This window comes from Rhinolophus sinicus, chromosome X (assembly GCF_036562045.2).
Source record: "Rhinolophus sinicus isolate RSC01 chromosome X, ASM3656204v1, whole genome shotgun sequence".
Classification (NCBI taxonomy): Eukaryota; Metazoa; Chordata; class Mammalia; order Chiroptera; family Rhinolophidae; genus Rhinolophus; species Rhinolophus sinicus.
In genome coordinates this window covers 14,220,720-14,241,582 of record NC_133768.1, presented here as the reverse complement: position 1 = coordinate 14,241,582, position 20,863 = coordinate 14,220,720, and the positions used below count along the sequence as shown (strand labels likewise).

At 36.4% G+C, this 20,863-nt stretch overlaps 1 protein-coding gene across 3 annotated transcripts in view; it reads right to left on the bottom strand.

Moving 5' to 3' along the window:
• The window catches only part of CDKL5 (cyclin dependent kinase like 5), a 165,037-nt gene that overhangs the window by 35,729 nt on the left and 108,445 nt on the right, over nt 1–20,863 (bottom strand). For all 3 annotated transcript variants that reach the window (XM_019755452.2, XM_019755453.2, XM_074324175.1), the window contains exons 6-10: nt 17,405–17,525; nt 15,392–15,451; nt 12,441–12,531; nt 8,958–9,147; nt 3,588–3,668 (exon numbers count right to left, since the gene is read on the bottom strand). In XM_019755452.2, coding sequence (XP_019611011.1) covers nt 3,588–3,668; nt 8,958–9,147; nt 12,441–12,531; nt 15,392–15,451; nt 17,405–17,525 — 543 coding nt within the window. The remainder of the gene's footprint in view (nt 1–3,587; nt 3,669–8,957; nt 9,148–12,440; nt 12,532–15,391; nt 15,452–17,404; nt 17,526–20,863) is intronic.

Genomic DNA, 20,863 nt, shown 5'->3' with positions numbered 1-20,863 from the left:
GCTTCAACTCTATGGATATACCTCAGGTTGTTTTCAGCAATTCTCTAATGATAAACATTTTGGTTATTTCCCTTCTTTTATTATTATGAACAATGTTGCAACAAATAATCTTACAACATGTTTTCAAATGACTATATAGAAGTTTGTGGTATGGATATACCATGATTTATTCAACCAATCTCCTACTGTTGGCCATTTAGATGGCTGCCACCTTTCGCTATTATAATTAATGCTGTGATGAACAAATGATATGTTTGCATACATCCATGATTCCTTTCGTAGGATAATGGAACTAGTAGGTATGCAAACGTTTAACTTTTGAAGGATTATTTTCTAAGTGTTGCCAAATTACCCCCTAGGAAGTTTGCCTCAAATGATAGTCCTCTCAGCAACTGAGAGTTTACCAATTTCCTGGCTCCCTCATCAACAATAGGTGTTATCATTCTTTTTAGTACTTGTAAATTAGACATTTAAAAAATGGTGCCTCACAGCTGTCTTAATTCACATCTTTGATTACTAGTGAGGTTGAACACTTTTATGTTTATTGGTTACTGATATTCCTCCTTTTCTTATTTTTCTATTTGTGTATCTAATTTATTTGTAAGTGTTTATTCATTAAGGTACTAACCCTTTTATACACATATTAGATTTTTAACAACTAAAATGTTTTCTTCTAATAATATTTATCTTATTAATAATTGGACAAGATTTTAAAAGGTGACTCATTATTAAAACTGATTGGTTTTTATTGATAAATTAAACAAATATATAAAGAAACAAAACCTACATAACCTAACACAACTCAATAGAGCACACTGAACTTTGCTATTTGAGTGACTGACATTTTCCTTCACATAAAGGAAAAAGGGTAAAATTCTAGCATTCCTAAATCCGTCTCACTTTCATTGGTTTTGCCAACATTTAATCTCTTTGTGATCCACTGTCGAACATTGAAAGTAAACCTAGATTTGCTCCCAATAAACCAGAATTCAATTTTAGACAATTACCTTCAACCTACCATCACAGAACATTTGAACTCTGACCCTATCATGTACTTAAACATTCACTTTGGGTCAGAAGACTCCGAAACTGCTTACATGCAAATGGATTTACATTCATATCCACTCAGACACAAATCTAAAATTATCTCAATTCTTTCTTCTTCCTTATTAAAAAACAAAAACTATGGAAGTATATAAAATGATTTTGGTCTCACTGGCAGTTAAAACACTTGACATCAAAATGGTTTCAACTGCATGATGCTATTTAAAACAAAGGAAAGTCAGCCTGAGTATTTTAAATTAGAAGTGCATGTGACCTTTCAGAAGCCAAATATCTACCAGCATTAAAGTGTTAAGATTATCAACAGAAATTACTGCACATACAAAGAACTATTTTTATATTTATGAATACAGCTGTTAATTTTCAAATTATTTGGAAGGATGAGGTCATTATGAGGAAAGTATAAAACTTACTGAATAGTTTCAAAAATCAGTATTTTAGAGGGAAAAAAACCACATTAATTTTTTTAAAAACTAAAATAGAACCCATATAATTACTGTAGCTATTCTTGAAGTTATTAGGGGCTTGGATTAACTCTGGAGACCTATCCCCACTAAAATGGATGACACACATAAACACATGCAGAACGAGATGGCCGTTTTAGGTACTTATATAGTCACAAAATTATCAAATCTGTTTTAGGGAAATGGCATAGAGAATACATTTCTTCATGAAAGGATAAATGGTATCATTTTTCAAATTTATTTTCAAAAATAACTAAGACAAAAGGAATAATTCTATTTATATTAACATTCAATACTAACAAAACAATAACAAGCTTTGGTGATAGAAGTCAGAATTGTGGTTTCCAGGAGTGGGAAGGGGTGGAGGGTAGAGTCTGGGAGGGGGTCATGAGGAGGCTTTTGGGGTGCTAATAATTTTCTATATCCCAATTTGGCTGGGGTTACACAGATATGCTTGCATAATAAAAATTAACTGAGATGTACACATAATATGTATATTTTTATGAATATATATTTCAATAAAAATGGTTCTTTAACGTTAAAAAAATTTGAGGGTAAATATATTCAATTAACAGGAATTAGCCTGTTTAACTTTTAAACTGGTATAAATGCAGAAAGATTCAGGTTATCTTTATATTTTTATCTGTGCTAGATTTTACCAGGTGCCTCGCTGATGCTTGGTAATTACATCTGGCAATGATTTAACAAAAAAGTTCAAATATTTTTAACTCAAAAAGACAAAAGGCAGAAAATATGAAATTGCATTTAATTCAGTTTTGCTACTTTATTTACATTTTAAAACTTATTAAATAATTAATAAATAAATAAATATTGATTGCATGAAAGAACATATTGACAAAACCCAACTGATTTTAAGAGATAATTTATGCCCAATTAACCTGAAAGAGCCTTGAGGGTTCTTTTTCTAATAGCAGCTTGAAATCTGTGTTTAGAACACTAGTGCTGTAGAGTTCTATTTTTTTTTTAAGTATTCAGTATTTAATTAAATTTGGAAAATGTTGGGTGAGACAGAAATGCTTCTTTGCTGTGGGATTCCTGAAACCCTTTATACGTTAATGAATACTGTGAATAAAATATAATGAATAAAATCCATGAAAGGTTTTCTGCTGCGCAGCCTTTCCCAAGAGCTACACCCCTCTCCCCCACCTCTGCCCCCACACCGATTTACAGTGTTTCTTGGAATACAGATTAACATGGTTTAAAGCACAGCAAAGTTCTGAGAGCACTGCTTAGCAATTCCAACTGTGCTAAGTATGCCTCAAAGGCTCTGTACAGTGTAACCTCCTCGGATTCTGATGGTTGGGCATAAAATGAAACCGACCCATTAACAAGTGGTTTTTGAACATCTATTATCAAAAAATCAGCACTTGCTTATGTACTGGCTGGCTGCAATGAAAGCTGGAGACTATGGGGGAGAAAACAAGTTCTCACTCAAGGGACTGACTCACTGGCTACTGGGAAAGAAAAGCATGAATAAAAAACTGTGAGAACGTTTTCAGTCCAGAGCAGGAAGACCCCTGGCCAGGGGCACTAGGGCAGGAGGACCACTCAGGAACAGTAGCAGCAATACGTCAAGTACCTGTGTCAAAAAAAGAGCCAGAAAGAGCCGATGCGATGCGGCTGGGAGAGAAGAGGCCAAGTAAGAAAAAGAGCAGAATTAGGTTCACTGGTAAAAAAACCTTATGGGAGGCCCTAAATCTCATGGAAAAAATGTTAGAATCGCTTTTGTTTCAACATTCATTTTAAGATTTGTTTTAAAACCTTATGCCTGAGCAGCTCTTGAGTGCTGAATACATTTAATTATTGCTTATTATTTATATCTGGATTATTATTCTGTCCATTTTAGGAATGTAATTTAGGTGTCTCATGGTCCTGTCCAGATGGAATGTTACAATACCAGACCCTGCTGCAATTTTAAATACATTACATACTTTTTAACATGACATAGTCCCCCATTTTCATCTATTATACATCTATTAATATCTATTATACATCTATTAACGAAAGACATATTATACAGATAACATCCACTTGTCCTACCTTCATTAAGTCAAGTAAAATGCTGTTTAAAATTCCAAGGTATCTTCTCTCCAGTGACTGAGGGTGGTTAACAGCTGGAAACTGTAAGAACACGACAGGAGTGTGAGCATGGAGAAGGGGATGGGTGTGCACAAGCTGCGAGTGCTGGAGAAGGAGCCGGTGAACAGAACTTATTGCCCTGGTGCAGTCAGATCCAATTTCTTTCTATGTATGTTACTTTGGCTGTCTATGGATTTGAGGTATGGATTAATAGAATTGAGTGGGTATTTAATAACAGGAAAACTTGCCGATGAAAGATGATACTTAAATCTAGTCGGACAATACTGAAGCATGTAAAACAATCCAAAATATAAAAATTTGAAACTGTATTTATACAGTTTATACAGACAATTTTTTTTTTTCGTAAGGAGGGCGAAGCTCACAGTGGCCCACTGGGATCAAACCGGCAACCTTGGTATTATTAACACCGCGCTCTAAACCAACTGAGCTAACCGGTCACCCATTATTACAGACAAGTCTTAAGTCCTTTTCACAACATCCCATTTACTCCTGAAAATAAGAGAAGTAAAAAAAGAGAAAAAGGCACAGAGGCCAGTACCTGAAAGGCCACAGAAATAGAAAGAGTGCATTCAGACATATGTTCTGTTATTGCTTTGAACACACTCTTTTAATGACCTGTTTTCAATTCCTTCCTTTATGTACATTGGAACAGAATGCAAACAGGCTCCTAAGTTAACAAACGCATTTTTAAATAAAATGAAGGGAAAAGGTCAAGTTTATTTAGATGCTCTGCCCTTCCCTCTGCCAACTCACATTTCACAATATCTAAGTGGATGGTGAAGTATTACAGCGCAATGCCATGAACAAACCCCCTCCCAATGGAGGAGCTACTTGGCTTTTAATATCTATTTCCTTTATACCAACAGAAGAGCATTGCAAAATCCTGAAATCCTTAAACATGCTAAGTAAGTGGATGGGAGGGCTGGTTCTGTGGGAAAATTCTAACAAGGCATTTAGGGAGTGATTATGACCTCATCCCCACACTGCCAGGTACAGCAGGAGGGACAGAATATGGGTGAGACCTAAACTTTGCACCCAAGCACAGCAGTTGGGTTGGGAAAGCAATCAGCGCAGCCGTAAATTCTACTCAAAGCTTAGAGAAAGGAGACCAAGGTGCTTTGCGGCTGTAGAAGAAAGAACCCATAGACAGTATTCGAACTAGGTTTAAAAGATGAGAAAAATGCGAGGACAGAGAAAAGTAGGACAGCCCCTTCTAGACAGAGGACGCAGAAGGAATACCATGAGCTTAATACAGATACACAGGCAAACCTCAAAGTGCTTTCGGAGGGAAGTGATGCTACACGAGACATTTTAGCAATTATTCTTCTTATTTTTGAGATGAGGAAGATGACAATCAGAAAGTTCAAATAACTGGTTTGAGGCTAGTCACATAACTAAAAAGCAGAACTAGTATTTGCCCCCAAGTCTGTGGTCCAAACCCACTCTTTCCAAACCTAGGCACCTTTCCTAAGGGAGGAAGAGAGGTTCCTTTGGGTGTTGTTAGAGCATTAAATATCAGCCCAGAGAGCGAGATCTTGTCATGCTGTGATAAAAGACTCTGCACTGGTACATTTTAATGACAATTTTGCTTATGAGGTCTACCACGTTACCAGATACTCCTTCCTTTTTTCCTTCAGAAGTAATACTTCCTTGATAAGAAAATTAATGCTGAAAGTCAAAAAGTATTAGAAATACTGTGATAAAAAAATGATCAAACTCCTAACTTAAAAAAAGTAATTTGTGCTTTTGAACGAAAGCTACCATTCTAATATGAGATAATTCAACAAATAACCAAAACTCTAGCATAGAAGTTCAAAGCGTATCCCAATCAGTAAGTCCCTCCCTCCCTCGGGCAATGGCACACAATGAGACTGCCTCTATACCGAGCACTTACTGTAGGTGAGGCACTGGTCTGGGCATCTTAGATATACATTAAATCTTCACAGCAAACCCATCAGGTGGAACTTCTGTTATCATCATTTTACACATAGAGACACAAGAAACTTGCCTAAGGCCGTTCAAGTAGTAAATATGGAGCCAGGTTGTGAACGCCAGCAGTCTAACTCCAGAGTCTAAGCCCTAAACTATGGGCCAGCAATTGTTACTTTTTCAAAATAATGCACACAATTAGAGCATTTTCCAATCTCTACATAACAATCAAAATGCAAATAACACTGGACTGCTTACTGGTAAGCCCATGTTTCACTGGAGAGTCCACGCCCTGTGTGCTTAGCTGTCTGTCACAGGAATTCTCAAGCAAAACGTTCAAGGAGAGCTTGCCCTCAACAAATGTTGTTAAACCTCCAAAAAGATTAATTTAGTTAAAACACCACAAACACCTTCAGACGAAAATGTGAAAATATTAAGATCTATAAAAATCAAAGTGTCACAGAAGCAGCAATTTCTCTGCAGGGCTATTTATAAGCAGTGTCGTCATGTGCTCTCTAGCATTTACAGATAATATTGTTCAGTGAGGTCTGTAAACAAATAGAACCACAGACAAATGAGGAAAAGACAGCCTTCTTGTGGCTTATCTGATCCAAACGCTACTCATTCTTCAATATCCATTTCAAATCCTCCATAAATGGTTCTCGAGTGAATCTAGCCAAATATGATTTCTAACTTTCCAGAATGTTTCACACTCTCATGGTCCCAATCATATTGAGATGTATTAGAAAACAGTACAATGTAGTAAAGAATGTGGTACTTTATTATATACCACGCTTTATTATAAATGGTAGTTTTCTAATCATTTCATGCACATTTTTACTCTTCAGCTAGTTTGTAAGGTATTAAGGCCAGGTACCGTGACAGATCTGTTTACACTCAGTTCAGAGAATCCAGCATAGAGCCTCTAACCAAAGAACAAGGTAGCCAGCAGGCCAAGCTTGACATACTAGCAGTTAGTGTAAAATCCTGAGGTCAACTATTCAATCGCTTAATACCATTCCACCTAGTGGGCACTATTGTAGGTAGCTGCCAATATCATGGTGAACGTGACCGCTCATATCCTCCAGGAATTCATCAGTACAGAAAGGAAATATATTTTGCAAACAGCTACTTAAAAGAGACTGCAGTGAGTGCTGCAAGACAAAGGACCAAAGTGTTACAGGAGAACAGAAAGGGGAGTCATCAATCCCCTTGGAGGAGGCTAGAAGGGTTTCAAGGACGGAGGACGAAGAGCTTTCCAGGAAGTGGGATGCGGCTTGGGAGCATTACAGAAATGAAAATACAGTACTGTAGAAGCAACGTGCCAAGGAAATGGTGAGAAGGTCAATGTAGCTGCAGAGTAGGGGGGGAAGGGGTGAGGAAAGGGTAAGAGATGAAGCTGGGGGGCTAGGAGCAGGAGGTTCTTACTGCCACCCTAATGAGTTTAAACTTAACCAGCAATCCTGGGGCTTTTAAACACAAAGGATTTAGAATGAAATGTGCAGTTGGAGGGAAGCGCATTCTGAAGGCAATGTGAAAGACTAAAGTGACGAGAGAAAATCGGAGAGATCAGTTCGGGAGTTGTCAATAGTTCAGGTAACAGGTGCTAAGAGAGAAAGAAGCATTAGAGATGGAGAGGGAAATATAGTTGAGCTCAAGTGAGGACGACACCGATTCAAGCGCTCAATACTCATTGAGTCCCTAATAGATATGCTTGCTTGGCTCTGTGCTAGACGCTGGAAATACAGGGACAAAACAGATGATTTCTGCCTTATATTCTAGTGGTTGAAAACTAGACAGTTAGTAATGAACAAGTAAACAAATAAACAAAATAAGTACATACTATAAGCGCTATGATGGAAAAAAACGGTGCTATGAAAGACAGTGGGAAGGAGGTGGGGCTGGTATGTTGGGGGGGTTCAGAGAGAGGGTGCCTTGGAGCTGAGATTTACAAAATGAGAAGGGGTTACACAAGGGAAATGCCTCATTGGGAGGAGTCGCAAGTCCCATATCCATGAAGTTGGAAAAACCTTGGAATGTTTATGAAAACCAAAGAAAAAGAAAGGCAAATGTGGTGAGAGTTTGGAGAGGGAGGGGAATGGAGAGAGGTATGAGCTGAGGTCATGGAGCTAGAAGGGCATGGATCATGCCGTCTCATAGGCTATGGGAAGGAGTTTGGATGCATTCTCAGTGAAACAGGAATTCATGAATTATGACCAACTTTACTTCTGAACAGATTTTTCTTTCTGCTAGACTGAGAATGAGTCCCATCTATTATCATATTTTCAGCATCTAGTATGACAAATGCTTAATAACCGTTGAACTATTTGCATGCTAATTAATGGTCATACTTTGGCTAATTTTTGGCTTACAAAAGCAAAAATAAAAGAACACAAGAGAAACTTGCTGGAGGTAACTCAGATTTGGAAGAGAGAGAGAAAGAAATTGTATGTACTTCTGTTCATTCATTTCGTCCACATTCAGGAGCAGGTACTGTGTGAGGAGGGGTGCTCTTCAAAGTGAAACGAACTGAGGTCCAGAATGTCAAAGAAAGAAACAAAGAGCTTTGCAAACGTTAAGAAAACATGGTTTGAGAACAAGAAAAAGAAAGAAAGTGGTGGTGAGTTTATTTTATAGTTGCCACAATGGCCCACCAATTGGCATGTTGGCTCAAGCAGGGTAGTTGAAAACTTAAAAAAAAAAAAAAAAAAAAGCTTTTGGAGTAGATGGAAGAGTGAAGCAGCCTATAACTGGCCACTCCAATAAGATGCCTATGCAAGCTGGTTGTCGCTCATTTGGGGTAAGTTTATATTTTTAAGACCCTTTTTAGTATATTCTCTGAAGACAAGTTTTGTACCAAGTTAGCAAGTCTAGAAAAGGCTGCTCAAGACAATAGACTAGTTTGAAAAGAAGATTTGATGTTTCACTGTCAACAGAGGAACAAGAAATAGCTGCTAGAACAGCACCTTGAAATCAGCAGAATGCAAGTATTCATAAGTCTTCCTCAAATTACTACAAATATGTTTCCTCAAATAAGCAACAGCCATTTATACATTTTTATATTTTTTGGGAATGCCGAATATTTTGGATAAAAAAACATTCTGAGATAACCAAAGTTTAGAATATAATAATGCATACACTAGAAAAGACTGGACAATTGGAACTTACAAATTAGGAAAAACATTCGCAGCTCCTACATTCAAATTCAGACCACGTTTTAAAATTCACAAATACTATATAAGATTCAAAAATAAAATATTATAATGGGGATTATAAACATTGTAATGGGAAAGGGAATAGCTTAGCATTCCATTGTGTAATGAATAATGATTTAAATGCTGCTGTATTGATTCCATTTTGGGTTTTAGCAAAGCCTCTTACCCGGAGCCCATGGAAGCGAGGATTACTGTAGAAGAGCTTCATCTGTTCAGATGGAAGTGGTCCTAGCACCTTCTGAATAGTAAAAAGTTGGTCAATTTCGCTTTCTCCAGGAAATAAAGGCTGTCCGTCACTGAGCTCCCCAAGAATACAGCCTACTGACCACATATCTACAGACTTCCCATAGGGAGCTCTGAAAAGCAAAGGGAGAGATTATCTTGGCAACCGAAGAAATACACTTTAATAATTTCCAAAATATTTTGAACAGATTCATGATTTAAAGCACATTTGTGTATTCAAGGAATTAAAAAGTGCCATGTGGTAAAAAAGCGAGGCTAAAAAAAGGAATTATGGATATCCAAGTAAAAATTCAGAACACAAGTGAATAAATCTATGCTAAAAAACACCCCATCCATTTAATAACAATTTAGGTAGAATACACTAAGTTGAAATCTATTCACATCTGGGTATATTTTGAACATGAATGGCTAATAAACCTTAATACAGTGCACACATCTGATAACAGCTCACTTAGGGAATGAAATGTTCCCAAGAAATTTATTTTCTAGGTAATTATCTTTTTGCTCTCTAAATGTCAGAAAGCTATTATCTTATCCATTTTTTAAGTTCAGTCTATTAAAATGTACTACTGACTTATTTTTCTTCTTAAAAAACAAACACTGAACATTATTTAATCTCTGATGGCATAGTCACAATTTCTAATATGAGGTGTGATCAAACAATACAGTGAATGTTTAAATAAAAAAATTTATTACAGTAAAAGACACATTGCCATTAATTCCCCTCAAAATACTCCCCCTTGCTTTGAACACACTTATCCCATTGTTCTTGCCACTTTCTGAAGCAGTTCTGGAAGTCCGCTTTTATGTCTTTAGTTGCACTGTTGTGGCTGCCCTGATGTCCTGAATCGATGCAAAACATTTACCTTTCATGGTCATTTTGACTATGGGGACGAGCCAGAAGTCGCCATGCCAGATCCAGTGAATAAGGTGAATGAGGACATACCATGTTTTTATTTGATAGAAATTACCATATACCAGAAGCGATGTGACACGGAGCCTTTCTGTTGTGATCAGAAAAAATGGTGAATGCTGCTGTCGTGTGTCATCCAATGGGAAAGCAGGGAGGGATCTTCAATACGGGAAGCAGCACATCAAATCTTAGCAACAGGGTACGACATGTTTCAACTTGTTCAGTGCAGTCAGTTGGTTGAGAAGGTGTGTTGTAAAGTGTGCCGTAAATCATCCTCCATCATGACAATACTCCGTGTCACACATCGTTTCTGGTATACAGCAATTTCTGTCAAATAAAAACATTTCAGTGTGTCCTCATCCACCTTATTCACCAGTTATGGCACTGTGCGACTTCTGGCCCTTTCCCAAAGTCAAAATGATTCAGGATATCGAGGCAGCCATGACAGCGCAACTAAAGACACTCACAAAAGAGGACTTCCAGAACTGCTTCAGAAAGTGGCAAGAACGATGGGATAAGTGTGTTTGAAGTGAGGGCGAGTATTTTGAGGGGGATTAATGGCAATGTGTCTTTTATTGTAATAAATTTTTTTTATTTAAACATTCACCGTATTGTTTGATCACACCTTGTAGCTAAAACTGTGTTAAGCACTACTGTATTTACTTGACTCTATTTTTACCCTATATATGGGGCTTTATGATAGCTATTCCCCTCAAAACTTTTTTTCTGTTTACTCAGGGGTTTAGTTCTCTTCTAGGATCTGAGTTTACCAGAGGGCTTTAGGATGTTACTGTTATTAATAAATGGAGGCTATACACAAAAATCTAGGTATCGCCAAAGCAGCATTATATGTATACCCCAAAATCTAACCTTAAGTCAAATTATATATGGAGATTAAGTAAGAAACCATGTTTTCTTTAGTTTCAAATATAAATAACCCAAGCTTTAAGAAGGGAAAGCCAACATAAAATATCTGAACAAAAAAATGGGATAAAATTCTAGAATACTATAATGATATACTAGTAAAACAAAACTTTTAACAAATACTCTAAATTAAAGCACTGTTAATACTATACAGAATATGTTTCTAGGACAATAAATCACTGAACACTAAGTTAGTATTTTATTTATCTCACTTCCTTCCCACAAAAACCTAAGAACCATATTAGGAAACTTCGTGTAGATTTTCTATTGGGGAGGGAAAGATACTGATCTTTCTTTAATACCTATACAAGAGAAAAAACTTGTGCTAGATGGAGAAACCTATGAAAAATCTCCACATACCCACTACATGCTATTTTTCTTTTGTCAACTGATTTGAATAATTTACACAGCTGGAATTATTTTGAATGTCAAAGTCTTGAGAATGCACAAGAATGTAAATTCTTAATGTTAACCAAATATCAACTGATTATCAATGGGAGTTTTACACAAATAATACGGTTCTTCAACTAGCACTTGCAATTATTAATTAGCAATATTCTGTTTGGATCATCAAATTAGTTGGAGTCCCAATATACTTTGGTAGCTCCCATACATAACCACAATTTTCTGATAGGTATTAGTAGGTGGCAAATACTCTCTGAACTTTTGCAGTAAGGCTGATTTTAGACTTAACTCGTTGGGGCCATCTTATAGATAAAACCATATTATAACGAGTCCTGCTACCATACATGAATCCTCAGATGGGGTTCTATGAATGATCTAACTTATACTCATTTCTTCTTTGGCAAAAACTGTCCAGTAAATTCAAATTACAATGCCTCCCATAAAAAAATGTACCATGCATCCCAGTGAGTCCAGACAGAGGTACACAGAAGAAGAAACTAGATGAAAACAAACTCTGTGGACATCCACATTCTTAATGTGGGAGATTATTAACAAAGACGGCAGCAATAATTCCCCCCATTTTTGTATATCTGTCACTTTGTAATGTGACTCTGCCACTCCTCCCATCAAGAGATGGAGTTTATTTCTCTATCCTTTAAATCAGGGCTTGGCCAAGCAATGTGCTTTGGCCAATGAGGCAAAAGCCATGCAAACAGAGGTTTGAAAACCACGTATTTTGGGGCTCGCCCTAATGCTGTAGGAAGCTCTTCTGTTATCACACACAAAGAAACTTGGACTAGCCTACTGGAGGATGAGTCCCCATGGAACAGAGATGGTCTGTCCAAGCTGAGGCCCCATAAACCAACCAGCTTCCAGATGACCCGCAGACTGACTGTAGCTACATGAGCGACTACAGTTGAGACCAGCAGAAGAACCATCCAGCTGAACTCAAATCACTGACTCCCCCAAATCACTTGCACCCAGAATCACGAGCAAATAAAATGTTGTTTGTTTTATGCCATTAAGTTTTTGGGTGGTTTGTTACACTGGAATAGGTAACTGGCATTTAACTGAAGTTCTTATCTTCCATAGAATGATCCCAGAGCTAATGATACAGGATGAGCAGATATGTACGTGTCATTCTATTTGAGGAAGGTAACTCACCCAAGTAAGAGTTCTGGGGACCGATACCACCTGGTAGCCACATACTCTGTATAATTAGCATTATTGCCTTCTGATAGATTCCGAGCAAAACCTGAAAGATAGCAAAGCCCAAAGGTATAACTTTGAAAAAGAAATAATAATTTCATGTTGTCAAAATACGTGGGTGCTAGCAATATTTTAAAGGAACCTCAAAAGAACATAATGACTGGTATTGATGGGCTGTTTATTAATAGCTTCCTTGTTATTTTAAAAGGTCAGTCTATTGTTCATGTCAATAAAATATGTATTCACTAAAAAACCAGTCTCCCCCTATGCTAAAGAAATCCATGTTTTCAAAATCATCACATGCTTTTATAAGCATTCAGAGCATATTTTAAAATCAGTTCTTTCAATAAATGCATATCTTAGAAACAAAACGAAATCTCACAAGAGCCAGAAGTCAAAGCTAAACTAACGTATTGCAGATAGTCAATATATTCTGCTATGTAGGACTGTAGTTGAGCAGTTCCACCCTTATATAAACAACTAAAGATTGGCAATGATAGAAACAAAGCAGGCCAAAATTATTTTCATCCCCTAATGTAACTGAGAAGCATATTAGAGGTGTCTTAATGACCTTATACACTCTTAGTATTCTCCCCCAAAACCCCTTCGAAAGGTTTTAAGGTCACAGAATAAACCAGCAGGTAAATTAATTACCCATCTAACTCACCGAAAGCAATATGGCTTCACTGTGAATAAAGAACCAGAACGTGAAACTTAGGTGTAAAAATTAAGATGTATGTCAGTTTTGAAAAGTGGAAAATAGTGTTTCTTAAAATGGAACAGTAAAATACAAAAACAACCACAGCAAAAACCAAAACCCTAACTTCAGTAAATCAATACTTCTTTGTAAGACATATTTTGAAGAAATATTCATATTTTTGAATGGGGTTCTTCCAGCTAAACAAGGGTAATACATGCCCCAGGAGTGAAAGCAATTAGGAAGTCCTCATTGGGGATGCCCAGGGCACAAAATGCAACTTGTGGTACCATGCGAAACTTCCTGACCATTTACAATGCTCTTTTCTTTAAATGATGCTAGACCAGGGATACTCTTTTTCTAATTAGTAACTATTCTACAGGCGTCTTTTATATATAACTTTACAAATTTCGGTAACTTTGGAGCTTACGCAGATCACTGACTCATAGTTCATGGATACGTGCTAAACAAAGAAGGGTCTGAGAGGTGCACAGTCTCAGTACTTGGTGGTAATCACAATTATGGATAGGAAGTTGAAAATAGATATTACTCCCCAAAATCATAGTGCTAAGGAAACTCTAAAAATGCCAAGATCAAAATCTTTGAAATACAGTGTTATTTTTGAAAATTCTCCGAAGCGCTTCTTAAGATGTTTAGGACATAGGACACTTCTTTGCAATACTCCTCATCATAAAGTATGAATAAAATTAAGTCCTGTAAAACATTTTTCCTCAAGCAAGCAGGTTCATTATATTCAAGTTCTTTAGAAACACTGAGAGAAAATAACTCCACATGCTTTCAGTTGCTACATTGGACAGAATCGGTCATTCTAAAGTGAATTCTTGGAATGCTTCCATTTCTTACTTGTGCCTTCCATCTACTAAGCACTAAGCAAACTTCTGTTTATGAAAGGAAATGTATTCTCATTTACATGTGGAGGTTTATATCATATTTATGATTATATTTGAATATCTGAAAAAAATCACATTTTAAAAAAGTCATTTTTCAGCATATGGATTAGACAAAAGTATAATTTTTAAAAAAATGACTCATGACTTAAACACCCTATAGTTTTAAAACTTTTCTGAATTATTTTAATTCAAATGCTTAATAGTGCTTAATACAGTTTTATATGTGGGAAATAATGCACAATTTTCTACTAAAAAAAGTACAACTCAAAAACTTTATACATTCAACCAGGAGCTGAAATATTATACATCGATTACTAATCTCATTTATTGAACATTTATTTAAAGAGAATAAATGGAATTGTTCTAAAAACGTCTTTTGACCTTACAGATACATAACTTTTGCATATAAACGTGTATTTACATAGGCAAATTTTTAGTATTTATGATTATGTCTAAAACAATTTCTATAAACCTTTCAAAATATTTAAAATATTTTTTATCCTATTCAAACCAGAAGGCCACAGTGGTATTTCCTATAAAATTCTTTTTCTGGGCTCATTGTTGGGCTTATGAATACATGCCCGTGCATTTATTTGCTTTGAATTCTCATTAAATAAATACTGCATGATGAATTTTTAAAGAGCAGACAATGTAGAAAACAGAAAAAGTAATAGACTATGTAGAGCAAAGAGAGTAGTACTCTTCCAGCAACCAATTTTCCAATACATGACCCAATAGAATGTTCCTGTGCTACTTTAAGTCAAAACATAAAGAATACTTTTAATATGCCTGTAAAAGCTACCTATCTATATATGATCTTAACTCTGTGTAGTAGACCCCGCTTGGGGATATGTTCCAAGAACCACACCGCCCCCACCCCCCCACGTGGATGCCTGAAATCACAGACAGCACCAAACCCTTTATGTGCGATGGTTTTTCCTATACATACACATCTTTTCACTTAAAAGAAGAACTTGACAGCTTCTCTTTCGCGTTGGGGCATTAAGTAAAAATAAGGGTTCCTTGAACACTAGTGCTGGGGTACCGCCAGAGATGATCTGATAACTGAGACAGATACTAAGTGATTCTCACCCCGGTGCAACAGAGCAGAAGGCATGAGATTTCATCACACTATTCAGAACGACACACAGTTTAAAACTTATGAATTATTTCTGGAATTTTCTATTTAATATTTTCAGACTTCGGCTGACCATAGGTAACTGAAACCATGCAAAGAGAAACTGTGGATAAGGGAGGATTATTGTACTTAGAAAGGGCTCAATTTCTTTTTAACTTACCAAAGTCACACAGTTTCAAAACATCACTGTGGCTGATTAAGAGATTTTCTGGCTTTATATCTGGAGTATCAAGATTAAAAAACAATTATTAAAAAATGTCCCATATGCTGCTGATTGACACCATTAGACTACTATAATAGCACCTAACTAGAAATATCCAGAGTGATTTGAATAGAAACCTGTGGCAGCGAAAAACAGAGTAATATATTTTATGCTGGTACATAAAGTTTCGATTAATTTCTTTTTGAGCAACATGTAGACCACAATTTCAAAAATATATTTTTTTCCTTTAAATCTTAAAGGCATTAATTGCATCTCTGAGAGGAATTTAAGAATGATTGAATCTAGGCCACCACATTTCAAGGAACCATTTTTAGTTTACAAAATACTAATAATACAAATTTTTGGAGATAGAATATAAAATGCTTACACCCACAAGATACCTTAAAAACACACATGAGAGTGAGTAGCTAACATTATATCTACTGGAGGAAAAATACATGTAAGATACATTTACTGTTATCATTTTCTGTGTTATTTCTGTATCTACATTCGTATCTCTTTAACTTTTCTGTGTGGTTCACAATTATAATTGTCTAATGCTGAGGCTATACTGAATGAGTCAAGATAAGATTTCTCATTTTTTCCGTGGATCTTTTGAAGATGTGGTGGGAGTTGAGGAGTAGAAGTACACAAAATAGTTTAATTCTCCCTTGGGAGGCATCTCACAATTCTGTTTTTAGAGCACCCATCATCTGTGTCACATGGTAGAGGTGAACATGGAGAAAGGGAAGAGGTAGGAGTGAAATCTGTAGATTTCAGAATCATGGTTTCTATGGCTAATTCACAAACACTGATTCACTATCCACTTAACCAAATCACAGTATCACTATGGAAATGCAGCTAAATCACTTCCTTATTAATATCCTTAACCCGTAGTATAGATTGTTATTTTACCATACACACTAGATGTCCAGCGGACTTGGTGATGTACCCATGCCATCCTGGATAAGGTAACTGCTATGAAAGTCAAACGTTAGAAAAACATAAACTCTTTCTAGAGTTCCTAAAATATTTCTAGTCTCTTTCTAGAAATATTAGGAGTTAGCATTCTTCACAATACCTTTAAGCTATTCTTAAAGTAAGACTCTTTTTAAGGTGATCTCCTTGTGTGTTTGTATAGGTAAATTAAAATGTAATATTCATTTATTTGACAATTCAAAGACAAGAAGTGGATATAGCAACATTTTCTGATAAACATCTTTTAGCTTCATTATTCTATCAATTTGTGTCTCATTAGTGTAAAACTCTGGAATGCAAGGGAGATTATCAGAAGAAGATAAATGGTGTAGAGCTAAAGATGGTGCTGAGAAAGTCATTTCCCTTTTATTGCCATAAACTATCCAACTCATGGCAAGAAAAGTCAAAATAAAAGAGTTTATGGAAGTATAATCATGGCCTTTATGCCACGTCAATCATGCCTGCAACCTGCAACAATGGACACTTTTCAGTAGCAGGTAGGTTAAATCAGAAGGTGAAGGTATGGGCTGGAGATCTTGGTCTCCAAGGGAATGAGCAATGACTGTCAATGGGGACTCAGTCACTTGGGACCATATCCAAAGCCAGATTCTGGGTTTGTTGCACATTACCTGGTCTACCTGTAGGACCAGAAGGCAATGGAGAGGGTCCCCAACCCCCATCCAAGTAAGCGTCAAAGTTTGCATCTGTTGAGTTCTTTATATCACTAGATGTTTCTGCAGTTAAGGGTAGATATGGTTATATAAACACAGAGGTTGTACAATAATATCCAAATAAATTTGCTGTCCATCCTTTTGGTGATACAAAAGGAGACTAGGAAGGCCAACAGTGTTTCATATCCTGTATTTTCAAAATGTATTTAATTTAAATGGAATGTCAGGACCTGTGGAACTATTCTTATGACAGTAACGTGAAATATTTTATTAACTTTATTTGATGCTTTAATATTTTCCATTTCAAAAATTCCATACTTACCTCTATGAACAATATCATTCTTATGGCACCAATGAATAGCTTTGATTAGCTGATAGATATAACTTTTTACTTTTTCAGGTGGAACTCCATTTGGCATTTCTTCCAGCAATTCAAGCATATTCTAAAAATTAAACAGGGAGCAATTAATCTCCAAAATAAGGTAGGCCCACACATCATGTGTTAACAATTTATAAAAGCATCTTGGATGATAATTCATCTAATACACAGCTTGCATTTTTTAAATTGTTTTGTTTTCCATCTATAACCTTTTTCATGCTGAAGCAGGATATTGTATTAAATCAAGGTTCCCCTTTAAAAGAAATTCCATTTTGACTACTCCCCAGTGCTGTCCCCAATAATAACCCTGTGTGCTTCTTATTCTCCCTAAAACCTTTCAGGCATCATTTTAGCATTTTTCAAAGGAAAAGCAATCCAAAGTAAAGACACTGTAATGTATAAAGGAGGGGGAAACAGTCATAGTAACACAGTGCATTGTGCACCTTTAATATAACTTTGCAATAAAATCAAACCTTGAAAATATTCCTGGGAGACCTAGAAAATATTCTTTAAAAAAAAGAAAAGCTCCCAAAGATTAGCAGTAATCAATACAATCAGTACAAAAATTAAAACAGGCTAGAAAATACTGTTGAAATAAAAATTCACAAGACTCCAAACAAATCAATATTCAAAAATCTTAGTCTGGATTTTTGTCTGGAGTCAGAGAGCATTCTACAATTCATGCAACTTTTTTATTACGTAGAAACGCCACTTAACCAGTCTCACTGAATTTCCAGGTTAACCAAACATTCTCCATTCCCTCTGTAAAGCACAAGACTAAGTTTATTAGCACAATTAGAGTTTATTGTTTGTAGATGACCACGAAGGACAGCAGTTCTCAAAGTGTGATCTGTGGCTCTCTGGAGGCGGTTCTCCGACACTGCAGAGGGCCCATGAAGTCATAACACTCAGCCTTTTTCACTGTGTTGGCATTTACATTGATGGCACAAAGCAACAATGGGTAAATCGGTGGCACCTTAGCATGAATCAAGGCACTGGATTTTTCAATGCCACAACTTTGCAGTTAAAACAAAAACAAACCAGTTTAGGTAAGTATGTCTTTGATGAAGTAGTAAAATTACTTTTATTAAACATTAATTGTTGAGTACATGTCATTTTAGGAATTTACATGTTAAAATGAGGAATACACATAAAGCACTTGTTTCTGCCGCACACCAAAGCATGGCGGTTGTCTTGAGGAAAAGCACTTGGGCATTTGAGTTGCAAACTAACCTAGCCACTTTTCTTATGGAACACCAGTGTTCACTTAAAAGAATGACTGACACACAAATGTATTTATGCTAATACATACAGGTTTATTATTGCTATTGTTAAATGACTTAATAAATATTTTTACATTGCTCAGTTTTGACTTCCAATAGGAAAAATATTAACAGATAAAACCCATATTAATAAAAAGCTCTTAGGGTTCCCAATAATGTTAAGAAGTGTAAAGAAGTCCTGAGACCAAAAAGTCAGAAGATCGCTACTCTCATACAACTTCACAATTTTGTTCCCACAAGTCAAGTTGTATACATATAAGTAGTCAGTTTTTTGTGCACAGCACTCCCATACATATTTATAATATCGTATAAACCAATGAAATAATGTTTTAAAGAAAGAGAGTGGCTGTTAATAAGAAAGTTAAGTTGAATACTTTGGAAAGACTTAATAAACAAAAGTCACCAAACATACTGCTGTCTAATCAAATATGAGTGCAGCAACCATAAAAACACTGGCAAGGACAGGTGGTGGCAACAATCAGGATTCTGCACTGAGAGTGCTTTGCAATGCTTTTAAGCTTTTGCTTCACTTTAAAAAAGCTGACACAGGATATCATAGTTGATGCATTATGAGTATGATGTATGCAAGAAAGACTCATCAGAACGCTACTCAAAAGGCCTTGACTCTACCTCCGAAGAATGGTAAACATGTATCGCTATGTTTTAAGTTAATATAAAATGTTGAAAGTATGTATGCACCATTTTTTAATGATTATCCACTTGAACTGCCTTTTTCAATTAACAAGTGCATAGGAGGTCCCAAATGCCCAGGGGAAATAAGAGGGCTTTGTAACAGAGAAAGTAAATTGTGTGTCATTTCGTATTCAACTCTAAATCCCCCGGTGGCAGAGAGGACTATCTCCATATCCATTCTTCTCTTCTCCACAGTAATATAATTTGTAAATGGATGCATAGATGGCCAGAATGAAGAGTGCATTTCCCCTCTGCCTTGCAGCAAGTGTGGCCATGCAACTAAGCCTTGGCCAATGGGATATGGTAGCTGGAGCTCTATCTTGAGCTTGAGGACAAGGGCCACATTTCAGGGGTGATGGAGCAAAAGGCAGAAGCAACCTGGGTCTCCTACGGCTGTGGAGCAGTTACTACCAGCTCTGTACTGCCTTCCTGAATATTTGTTCGTGAGAAAGAAACTTCTATTTTGTTTAAGCTCCTGTGATCCTGCGTCTCTGTTACAAGCCCTATCCTTTAAGAACTTCTTTCTCCTTCCCTTTTTGAGACACATCGTCAATCATTAGGCATTGCCACTGATGGGAGGGTGTGATGGTCACCTTCCACTGAAAACCCACAGGGCCAGGGCAAGAATCCCAGGCCCGGAGGTCAGAAGACTGGAGGGCTGGTACCGTGTTTCCCTGAAAATAAGACCAGTCTTATATTAATTTTTGCTCCAAAAGACACGTTAGGGTGTATTTTCAGGGGATGTCTTACTTTTTCATGCACAGCAATCTACATTTATTCAAATACAGTCATGTCATCTTCTTCTGGAACATCATCATAATGTACTGGCTGACGATCCTAACTGGGGCTCATTTTCAAGGTAGGTCTTATTTTCGGGGAAACCCGGTAGCAGCTCTGCCACATACCAGCAGAGAGATCTCAGACATGACAGACTGTCTGATCCACACAGGTGATTTCTCCATTTGCTCCTACTAAATTGTTACCAATTGTGAACAATCACCATGAGCAGATCAGAAAGAAAAAGGATAAACTGAAATAGATCTGTCAGAATTTTATTATTTGGCAGTGAAAGCTACAAATGTCATGATCATTTTTGACAACTGAAAATAATACAGAGAGCATCTGATTTTACAGCAATCCTTTTATAACTTTTTTTAAAAATAGCAAATTTCAGTTTCACTTTGGTGGGGAAGATCTCTTAGGGAAATACGTAAATTGACACAGAAAAAGAAACCTTCAAACAGATTTTGGAAACACACAAACAGTGTTTAAAACAACAAAGAGCCATGTAATATTTTTCAACTTTTGCTTGTAATGAAATTACTGTATATATTTTTTAAATAGAAAAAGAATCTGTAAAGGCTGAATTAATTCAAAAGCCACATTACTGGTCAGTAGTCTTGGCAACACTGCTTTCCATCTCATG